The sequence below is a fragment of the Salmo trutta genome, chromosome 7, assembly GCF_901001165.1.
Source record: "Salmo trutta chromosome 7, fSalTru1.1, whole genome shotgun sequence".
NCBI lineage: Eukaryota > Metazoa > Chordata > Actinopteri > Salmoniformes > Salmonidae > Salmo > Salmo trutta.
The window spans coordinates 39,655,631-39,667,647 of NC_042963.1; the positions used below are offsets into that span (position 1 = coordinate 39,655,631).

General features: G+C 43.1%; 1 protein-coding gene across 2 annotated transcripts in view; it reads left to right on the forward strand.

Moving 5' to 3' along the window:
* LOC115197391 (ankyrin repeat and BTB/POZ domain-containing protein BTBD11-B) overlaps positions 1-9,868 on the forward strand; it is a 109,136-nt gene extending 99,268 nt beyond the window's left edge. The window contains exons 10-16 of one of the 2 annotated variants that reach the window (XM_029758841.1): positions 3-181; positions 1,891-1,996; positions 2,192-2,294; positions 6,044-6,125; positions 6,342-6,410; positions 7,353-7,466; positions 8,125-8,334. In XM_029758841.1, the coding sequence (XP_029614701.1) occupies positions 3-181; positions 1,891-1,996; positions 2,192-2,294; positions 6,044-6,125; positions 6,342-6,410; positions 7,353-7,466; positions 8,125-8,334 (863 nt within the window). Of the gene's footprint in view, positions 1-2; positions 182-1,890; positions 1,997-2,191; positions 2,295-6,043; positions 6,126-6,341; positions 6,411-7,352; positions 7,467-8,124 lie in introns of both variants that reach the window. The other variant, XM_029758840.1, reaches the window with a different exon arrangement.
* Positions 9,869-12,017: the final 2,149 nt, after the last annotated feature.

A 12,017-nucleotide genomic window follows, 5' to 3' on the forward strand; every position in this document is an offset into this window, starting at 1 on the left:
AGGGGTCCCCTGGACGCTGCACACCTGGCTGGAGTCTCTGCGGACGTGTTTCCTGCAGCATCGGAGACCACTGATCCAGGGCCTGCTCAAGGAGTTCAGCTGTATTGAGGAGGAGGAGTACACACAGGAGCTCATCACCCACGGCCTGCCACTCTTGTTTCAGATCCTACGAGCCAGCAAGGTGACTGGATATCATGGCCTGTATTCAAAAAGTGTCTCAGACAATTGCTGATCTAGGATCAGGTCCCCCCTCTTATTCATTATAATCTTAAAGGCCAAATGTATTCTAGATCTGAGTTGGGCACACATCTAACTTTCTACACTCAGCTTTTTTCCGTATCCACATCCCACTTTTTTCAACTTTGAACTGTGTTGGTTGCATTGGGAAATTGGTCACATAAAAAATAAACGTAGAGATAATTGGAATTTCAGAGGGAATACACAATGTGAAGCATGTTGTCAGATCCCAACATCCCCTGTTCTTCTTTACCTCCATATCTGTCTCTTTTTTCCTCTCCTGACAGTGAAGATAATCATGTCTTCTTTCTGCTTCACAACCATACCCTTATGAAGGAGCCTATGGACGTTTTTATTCCCCTTTATAGAAACATGGCCTACTCGCTTGGCTCAGTCTCCTCTGCATTCCTATGAGCCCTGGTCAACAGTAGTACACTAAATAGAGAATAGGCTGGCATTTGGAACACGACCCATTTGTCTTATTGTGATTATATAATGCAGCCCTCAGCTCCACACTGACTGGCGGAACCCCCCAGGCCCAATCCATTTCAATTAGTGCATTGATTTATGATTTATGCCCTCCGCTTCTAAATTGTACCCATTTTTCAAACCCCACCCTTCTCTCTTTATCCCCTCAAGATTCACTGCAGCATTAGATCCAACATAATACCTCAATAATATATTAGAACAGTTCAATGCCTTTTCTTATATATCAACTAACTGTTGGCCTGTCATGTAGTTGGGTTTGTGCATTATTGCTAAGAGAGAGCAGATGAACACACACGTGCATGGACACTCTCACACACACATGCACACCCACGCACACACACACACACACACACACACATACATACACACACGCACACACACACATACACATAGACATACATACACATACACGCACGGACACAAACACAGACAAACGTACAAACACACAAAGCCCCCGCCACACACCGCCCTCTCCTGTCCCATTCCAGCAGCTGCTCTTGTCCCTGTCAGGGTTGATCTATGGCAGAGGCAGTGATACCTGCTCTATGAGACGCCAGGGACCCCCGTCACTGTCTGTCCTGTCATATCCCCGCTAATAATGTGTGACTTCAAGGTAGAGAACGTTCATCTTCCTCTAGCCAGACTGTGTGTGTGTGTAACAGTCTATTTACACCTCCTTGTTTAACACACACACACAAAGGGCAGACTGATGCACAACAGAGAGTAACACTGAGAAGATGTGTATGTTTTCATGTTCAGGATGTGATATGACAAATGTGGACTTATTCTATAAACGGGACTTGTTATTATGTTCTCCATACTGGTGTGGCACACAATACATTATAGCAGCAGTTACTGCAACATTTGTGATTTATTCAGTCCATCAACAAGTGTGGGTCTGTTACCCTGGGTCCTCTGTGGTCTGCAGATGTTATTTTTCATCCTTCTGAAAGCAACACTAGATAATCTAGTCACTGATTGACTGTGAACACCGGTGCTTATTTCATCAGCAGCCTTTGTGACTTGACCTACTGGGAAATGTGGAAGTGAATGTGGTAGTAGATACCTGTATCTGCCTTTATCTATATTGTGTGTATGGAGTGTATAAAACCTGTCTGATATCTAACTCCCCTGTATTCCCTCTCCCTATCTGCGATGTTCCAGAATGAGGTGATCAGCCAGCAGCTGTCTCTGATCTTCACCCAGTGCTACGGGCCGTACCCCATCCCCAAACTCTCCGAGATCAAGAGGAAACAGACCTCACGCCTGGGTGAGCAGGAGAAGAAGGATTAGGTCTTATTACTTAGTAGTAAAAGTTAGATTTCTGCTATGGAGCACGTCATACATAACACTGCACTGATTCACATCAGCATAGACAAATGCTCCATTTAGTGGCCAAAGATTGTCATAAACTAGAAATTCAGAAGTGAGTTGCAATAAAATAGATGATGAATCTGCCTTCCAGATCCTCATTTCCTAAACAACAAGGAGATGTCAGATGTGACCTTCCTGGTGGAGGGGAAGCCATTCTACGCCCACAAAGTCCTGCTCTTCACCGCCTCTGGCAGGTCAGAACACTGCTCTCTCTCTCTCTCTCGCACACACACACACACACACACACACACACACACACACACACACACACACACACACACACACACACACACACACACACACACACACACACACACACACTAGGCCAGTTTCCCAGGACACAGATTAAGCCTAGTCTTGCACTAAAACACACTAATCTAGGATGGTGTTAAACTGCATCTGGGTACATTCCTACTTTCACCCTAATAGGGACTTATGTAGATCTGAAATGATTGCATAAGTAGAAGAAATATGGTATAAATTCCACCTTAACTATCTACGTAACTCCTGATCCCAACTACCCATACATAACTCCTGTCCCCAACTACCCTTACATAACTCCTGTCCCCAACTACCCTTACATAACTCCTGTCCCCAACTACCCTTACATAACTCTTGATCCCAACTACCCTTACATAACTCCTGAACCCAACTACCCTTACATAACTCCTGATCCCAACTACCCTTACATAACTCCTGATCCAACTACCCTTACATAACTTCTGATCCAACTACCCTTACATAACTCCTGATCCCAACTACCCTTACATAACTCCTGATCCAACTACCCTTACATAACTCCTGATCCCAACTACCCTTACATAACTCCTGATCCAACTACCCTTACATAACTCCTGATCCCAACTACCCTTACATAACTCCTGATCCAACTACCCTTACATAACTCCTGATCCCAACTACCCTTACATAACTCTTGATCCCAACTACCCTTACATAACTCCTGATCCCAACTACCCTTACATAACTCCTGATCCAACTACCCTTACATAACTCCTGATCCAACTACCCTTACATAACTCCTGATCCCAACTACCCTTACATAACTCCTGATCCAACTACCCTTACATAACTCCTGATCCCAACTACCCTTACATAACTCCTGATCCAACTACCCTTACATAACTCCTGATCCCAACTACCCTTACATAACTCCTGATCCAACTACCCTTACATAACTCCTGATCCCAACTACCCTTACATAACTCCTGTTCCCAACTACCCTTACATAACTCCTGATCCCAACTACCCTTACATAACTCCTGATCCCAACTACCCTTACATAACTCCTGATCCAACTACCCTTACATAACTCCTGTCCCCAACTACCCTTACATAACTCCTGATCCCAACTACCCTTACATAACTCCTGATCCCAACTACCCTTACATAACTCCTGATCCAACTACCCTTACATAACTCCTGATCCAACTACCCTTACATAACTCCTGATCCAACTACCCTTACATAACTCCTGATCCCAACTACCCTTACATAACTCCTGATCCAACTACCCTTACATAACTCCTGTCCCCAACTACCCATACATAACTCCTGTCCCCAACTACCCATACATAACTCCTGATCCCAACCACCCATACATAACTCCTGTCCCCAACTACCCTTACATAACTCCTGTCTCAATCAAGCAAATCAATCAAATATATTTATCAAGCCCTTTTTACATCAGCTGATATCTCAAAGTGCTTATACAGAAACCCAGCCTAAAACTCCAAACAGCAAGCAATGCAGGTGTAGAAGCACGGTGGCTAGGAAAAACTCCCTAGAAATGCCAGAACCTAGGAAGAAACCTAGAGAGGAACCAGGCTCTGAGAGGTGGCTAGTCCTCTTCTGGCTGTGCCGGGTGGAGATTTATAACAGAACATGGCCATTAAGGCCAGAGGAGGAGAGAGAGAGATGAGAGAATTAGGGGGAGCATATTTAAGTTCACACAGGACACCAGATAGGACAAGAAAATTACACCAGATAGGACAGATTGACCCTAGCCCCCCGGCACTGTGAAGAGACACACACAAAGGTACAGAGATATGCATACGCATACATTGTGATATTGTTTTATGGTGGTATTAAACATTTTGTATTGTAGATATGTAGTGGTGTAATAATGTTATATGATGTACTGTTTTATCTTTTGTTTTATATGTAATGTAAGTGCTTTAATATGTTTGGACCCCAGGAAGAGTAGCTGCTGCCTTATCAGCAGCTAATGGGGATCCTTAATAAATACAAAATTCAAATACATAGACTATTGCAGCATAGATACTGGAGGCTGAGACGGGAGGGGGGGGGGGGGGACTGTGGCCCTGTCCGACGATAACCCCGGACAGGGCCAACCAGGCAGGATATAACTCCACCCACTTTGCCAAAGCACAGCCCCAACACCACTAGAGGGATATCAACAGACCACCAATTTACTACCCTGAGACAAGCCTGAGTATAGCCCACAAAGATCTCCTCCACCGCACGAGCCTGAGGGGGTGCAAAACTGGACAGGAAGATCATGTCTGTGACTCAACCCACACAAGTCGAGATGAGTCTTCAGTAAAGACTTAAAGGTCGAGACCGAGTCTGCGTCTCTCACATCGATAGGCAGATCATTCCATAAAAATTGAGCTTGATAGGAGAAAACCCTGCCTCCACCTGTTTGGTTAGAAATTCTAAAGACAGTAAGAAGGCCTGTATCTTGTGACTTTAGCGTACGTGTAGGTATGTGCGGCACGACCAAATCGGAAAGATACTGTAGGTAAGGGCAAGTCCATGCAATAGCAGTAAAACCTTGATATCCTCCCTAGCCTTAACAAGAAGCCAGTGTAGAGGCTTGCACTGGAGTAATATGATAACATTTTGGGGTTGTAGTCAAGAGCTAACAGCTGTGTTTAGCACTAACTTAAGTTTATTAAGTGCTTTATCCAGGTAGCCAGAGAGTAGAGCATTACAGTAATTTAATCTAGAAGTGACAAAAGCATGGATTAGCTTTTCTGCATCATTTTTGGACAAAACGTTTCAGATTTGTACAACGTTACGAAGATGGGAAAAGCTGCCCATAAAATATTCTTGATATGTTCGTCAAAAGAGAGATCAGGGTCCAGAGTAACGCCGAGGTCCTTATTTGAGACGACTGTACAACCATCAAGATGAATTGTCAGATCCAACAGCAGATCTCTTTGTTTCTTGGGACCTAGAACTAGCATCTCTGTTTTGTCTGAGTTTTAAAGTAATACATTTGCCGCCATTCACTTCCTTATGTCTGAAACACAGGCTTCCAGGGTAGGCAATTTTGGTGCCTTCCTCATGCTCCAGCAGGTATATTGCACTGGTCATCCCAAAAGCCAACACTTCCTTTGGCTGACTTTCCTTTCAGTTCTCTGCTGCCAATGACTGGAACGAATTGCAAAAATCTCTGAATCTGGAGTCTTTTATCTCCCTCTAACTTGAAGCATAAGTTATCAGAGCAGCTTACCGATCACTGTACCTGTACACAGCCAATCTATAAATAGCACACCCAACTACCTCATTCCCATATTATTACTTACCCTCTTGCTCTTTTGCACCTCAGTATCTCTATTTGCACATCATCATCTGCACATATATCACTCCAGTATTAATGCTAAGTTGTAATTATTTTAGCCTCTATGGCCTATTTATTGCCAACCTCCCTACTCTTCTACATTTGCACACACTGTACATAGATTCTTTCTATTTTTCTTTTATTTTGTGTTATTGACTGTACGTTATGTGTAACTCTGTGTTGTTTGTGTCACACTGCTTTGCTTTATCTTGGCCAGGTCGCAGTTGTAAATGAGAACTTGTTCTCAACTGGCCTACCTGGTTAAATAAAGGTGAAATAAAAAATAAATAAATCTCTTTTTTATTCTCTCTCTGTCTTTCTTTCTCTCTGCTTAAGGTTTAAGTCTCTACTGGCGAACAGACCAGCTGCTGAAAACACATGTATTGAAATCAGCCACGTCAAATACAACATATTCCTGGTGCGTTCATAGAGAAAACAACTATTCTGTTTACTTAGACATATGTTTTCCCCTTGCAATCTAATCAAATTGATACATGAATCAGACAACGGTGTGATAAATTCTCAAAAGGGAATGTTCATACAAAAAAATACCCAGATTCTTTCCCATAACAGTGTAAATCCATTGGTAGGTTTGTTGTGTTGTGTAAACGTCGGTTCATTCGTACTGTTACAGCTGGTGATGCAATACCTCTACTGTGGTGGGACGGAGCATCTGCACATCAGAAACACAGAGGTTATGGAGGTGAGACTGTTAGTCCATCTGCACATCAGAAACACAGAGGTTATGGAGGTGAGACTGTTAGTCCATCTGCACATCAGAAACACAGAGGTTATGGAGGTGAGACTGTTTGTTAGTCCATCTGCACATCAGAAACACAGAGGTTATGGAGGTGAGACTGTTAGTCCATCTGCACATCAGAAACACAGAGGTTATAGAAGTAAGACTGTTAGTCCATCTGCATATCAGAAACACAGAGGTTATGGAGGTGAGACTGTTAGTCCATCTGCACATCAGAAACACAGAGGTTATGGAAGTGAGACTGTTAGTCCATCTGCACATCAGAAACACAGAGGTTATGGAGGTGAGACTGTTAGTCCATCTGCACATCAGAAACACAGAGGTTATGGAGGTGAGACTGTTAGTCCATTTGCCACGTTGTCAGTCGAGTCATGTTTTCTAAGATGCAATAAGACTCAACCAATATACAGCTGGTTGAGAGAATGCTAAGAGTGTGCAAAGCTGTCACCGAGGCAAAGGGTGGCTACTTTGAAGAATATAAAATATATTCTGATTTGTTTAACACTTTTTTGGTTACTACATGATTCCATATGTGTTATTTCATAGTTTTGATGTCTTCACTATTATTCTACAATGTAGAAAACAGTAAAAATTAAGAAAAACCCTTGAATGAGGAGGTGTGTCCAGACTTTTGACTGGTACTGTAGATAGATGCATGTTCATAATCAATACATTTTATATACTTCCTGACACAAGGTGGGCAGTCCCAGTTAGTGAAGAGCAATATTACAGTCCAACAACATGTACTACTTAACCATAATAGGGTCATGTTACTAGCCTGGTGACTGGGCCGAGATCTGTGTCATTGTGACCATACAGCAGGATAAGGCAGCCTAAATAGATCTGGTGCCAGGCTATAATTGTCTTCTTTTCTGGTGTGTGCAGCTGCTGTCAGCGGCCAAGTTCTTCCAGCTGGAGGCGCTGCAGAGGCACTGTGAGATCATCTGCTCTAAGAACATCAACACAGAAACCTGTGTGGAGATCTACAGCCACACCAAGGTGAGGGGTCGAGTTGAGAATGTGTTGTACAGCAGTACCACACATGGGTGGCTGTGTGTGGGGGTCTGCTTGTGTATGTCTACTATCTATTCAAGCACGTGTGTATGAGGCCGTGGGTGTGAGTTTGTGTGTGATCATGTGTAAACATATTTGCCTGTGCTTGCCTTCCTGCTCGGTGTTTGTGCCATTTGCAGTATGCACTGTAGAAATGCATGCAAATAAACATGTTTGATACACAGATTCTTAAGTAGATGTCTCCTTAATTAGTTTGTGCAGCACTGATGAGGGCATAGAAGCCGAAACGTATGCTCCTTTTACAATACAAAATGTTTAATACCACCATACAACAATATCACAATGTATGCGTATGCATGTCTCTGTACCTTTGTGTGTTTCCTTCTACACCTTGCACTTTAACCTTTTGTATTCTTTTGAGCATGGATTCAATTAAGTATATTATTTTAGCATCTCTGCCTCCTTGAGTTGTTCCTTTGTCATGGTTTTAGTGTGAGTACCTTTTGAACTCTACTGATACACAGATTCCTCACGCAGTGTGTGTGTGTGTGCTTGCTTGTGTGCATGAACAAACATGTATAGGTTTGGCATCCAACTCAAGCTAGACAACACTCAACTGTTCTCAAACCTTCTGCTCCATCAGTTCCTGGATGTCCCAGATTTGGCTGTCTACATCGAGGGCTACTTCCTGAAAAACATGATGGTGCTGATTGAGCTGGAGCCCTTCAAAACACTGCTGTACGACACGCCTCCAGACAGTCCCGCCACCGACGTACTCCTGGACCTGGAGAAGACCCTGGGCATCCGCATCCAGTCCATCCACCTGTCCTCCTCCAAGGGCTCCATTGTCTGATTGGTTGATTGATTGAGCTGCTAATGGGACTGGAACTGTCTGTCTGTCACCATTGACCCCAGTTCAACACATAGCTGTACTGAACCACACTCGACAGTGACACTTTTAAATTGCTTGCTGTGCTAACACCCCATTGCCATTCTCCTGCAGCCTACTGAGCTTTGGGCCGAGCACTTAGGCAAATGGACAGCGCTGGAACCCCAGAAATTGTGAAAAGGAGATTTTCATAGGGCTGAAGCAAAGCTGACTCATCACAGCAATAGTGGGACTATATCGCTGAGATGCAGTGAGGAATGTGTGTGTGTGTGTGTGTGTGTGTGTGTGTGTGTGTGTGTGTGTGTGTGTGTGTGTGTGTGTGTGTGTGTGTGTGTGTGTGTGTGTCTGGGATCATTCGTAAAGCCCCAGTCAACATTACTTCGCTCCTTGACATTAGTCTCCAGACTGCAGTCAGACCTGCCATTGTCCACATGTCTACTGGACAGAATCATTGTTGGTACTTTTCTCAGCATGGTTCTGCAATCCTACATAGCTTTATAGTCTATTTATAACTGGGCCTAGCCAAACTTAACATAAGAGCAGACCTGAGTTCAATATTATTTGAAATAAAATACTTTTAGCATTTGCTCTAGTCTGCCCGGGGTGTCAGATTGGTGCAGTTTGCACTTTTGTGACTATTCTATTGGTTCCATTGTGCCAGGCAAGCTCAATCACGCCTAGATAAAGTATTTAACATGATTTCAAGTAGTATTTGAACCCTGGTCTGCTACATGTAAGAGTGATATGTGGATATACTGTATGTCATGTGGTAGTATGTTTTAAGGGAGTCATGCAAAGGAGAGAGGTATTGGGAAATTCTTCAAGCTACGTTTGGGAAAGCTGGAGAACAGAAAACACATTTCCTTCCTTCATCCGCTGTTAGAACTGTGTAAATATTGTGAATAAAACACAGAGCTATGGCTCCTCTTGTAAGTTAATGTATATATCCTACAGATGTTTCTTGTTCTCATGCGTCTACTCATTGGATATGGCTTTATAAAATGCTGTTCTTTTCAATGTGTTATCGTTCTGTATGTTTCAAGTTGCATGTCATGAGAATGACTGTTTTGCTTGTGTTCAGTTTGGTTTAAGAGTGGCATGAGACTAAGAGAGGGAGCAGGAACGGTAGAGGAACGATATTGTCAGCATGTGTCTCTAAATGTGTAGACGTGTACTGGTGTCTTCATTTCAGGAGAGAACGGCTATGGGCCTGTATTCAAAAAGCGTATCTGAGTGGGAGTGCTGATCTAGAATCAGGTCCCCCTGTCTGTATAATCACATTCATTATGATCTAAAAGGATCAAACTGATCCAGCACGCCTACTCTGAGACACTTTATGGATAGGGGCCTAGTTCAAAAGATGATCAGGGTCTATCCTAAACCGGAGATGCGTCATCTGTTGTGTTTTCCAGACATTGTGAAACTACATGTAAATGTGTGACTCAATATCCGTTTCCTCCATAAAGATTAATATAAAGAATGATATGAATCCTCCCTAGATATCAACTGGTACAATTCTTGTCTCGAACAACAATCTCAACGATTTTTCCACTGTGAAACCTTAGTAAATGGTCTCCAGTTGTTGTTGGAACCTATGGATTTACCCTCTGGTGTTCTGTCATTAGCTGGATCCCTCATGGCGGAAGGTTTGGGAGTGGTCATGTGACATCATCACACACTTCACAAGCTGTACTACAGAGAATAAATGAGCTTTAGGTTGCATCCCAATTGTCCACCCTTCTCCCAAAGTGTGCACTTGCATACTTCCAGTCATGGATTTCACAGTGGTGAAAACTCCCTTCAGCCAATACTTACACCAATCCAATTGTTTTAAATCCATGACAGGGAGTGTTCAAGTGCGGTCGGAAAATCAGGGAGAAGGTTGGAAAATCAGGGAGAAGGTTGGAAAATCAGGGAGAAGGTTGGAAAATCAGGGAGAAGGTTGGAAAATCGGGATGTAGCCTTACTTTGTCTAACTTTGTCTTGCTGCTAGGGAAAGGGGGATACGTAGTCACTTGTACAATGGAATGCATTCAACTGAAATGTGTCTTCTCCATTTAACCCAGCCCCTCTGAATCAGAGATGTGCAGGGGGCTGCCTTAATCAACGTCATCGGCACCCGGGGAGCATTTGTTGTTGGAGGTTAACTGCCTTGCTGAAGGGCAGAACGGCAGATTTTTCCACCTTGCTGGCTCGGGGATTCAAACCAGCAACCTTTTGCTCCTAACCGCTGGCCTACCTGCTACTGTTCAAACTTAACTGTGATCAATAGATATGAATGTCTGTAGCCTGGAATCCAAACTGATGTGCTCAGTTCATTATGGTTTAACTTCATGAAAGGGAGCAAATCAGTTTGGATTCTGGGCTAATGAATGCCTACAGAGCACTGCTGAAGCCCTTGAGACAGTGCTCAATGCTGGGAACACATACAATGTACAGTGCACATAATGCAGTATACAAACAGGATTATGATATTATGAGCCATGGACCTCTTAGTGGCTAGAGGGAGAGAGATCAAGAGAAGACAAGTAGACAAAGAGAGGTAGGCAGCATTGGAGAAGGAGAGAAATAGAGAGAGTGACAGGCAGCTACTGTAGTCAGAGAGAAGAGAGTGAGAGAGCACTCAGATGAAGAGAGATGAGCAAGTATAAGAAGAAGAGAGAATCAGTGCCACTGTGACAGCAGTGCAGAGAGAACTGGCTTGTCATTGTCCTCTGCTCTACTCTTCTCTAGTCAAGAATCTGTGTTTTTACTGTACAGGACACTACTAGCTGAACTGAACTGTTTCATCGTGGACTCCCAGCTTGTTTATTAAAGGGACGGACTGTTTAGATTCATCTTGCAGTTCGATGTTATTTGTAATCTAATTCAGTCACCACTGTGCTTGTCTGTCTGTCTGTCTGTCTGTCTGTCTGTCTGTCTGTCTGTCTGTCTGAGTACTGAGTAAGTGGGTCTGGCTTGCCAAACAACATGATGAATCACAATTAAACCATTACTCCTGATATGAATAAGATGACAGGACTATAATGACACGCCAGGTTAGTTTGCTCTGGGATTTTTTTCTATTTGCAGGTGTGTAAAAAAAACTGTTACGATAGATGGATAACTGTCCTCTGATATGACCTTAGGCACAGTGGTACTGTGTTGGACTACAGGCCTACAGATGTAGGATCTTAATTTGAGCCAGATTGCTATGACAGGAAAATAATCCATCCGCAACAGAACATTTGAATTATTATGTGGATTATAATTCTGGACATTTTTGTAGGAGTTAATACATTTTTCGTAAGAGAAAATCAAGTCTGACATTTCAAATTGGAAATTATACACTCCAGAAGGCTTTTTAAACCTCAAATACACTACAGTATACATGTATTCTCCTGCAACATGGTGATCAAATTAAGATCCTACATCTGTATGCTTTACTTAGACTGATCAGTCATGCAGTGTATGTGTTCTTTGCATTGTGCAGTGTGTGTAGAGGGGACAGAGTAATGGTGAAGGGAGGTAGAGGGGTGGAAGAGTTGTTGAGTATCCATAGATACGGCTGTCCAGTAACAATATTAAGCTGAGAGTATACTGCTGTGCTCAGTCTGAATAGAATCCCTGTTTACGCAAACATGCGCATGCACACACACACACATCTT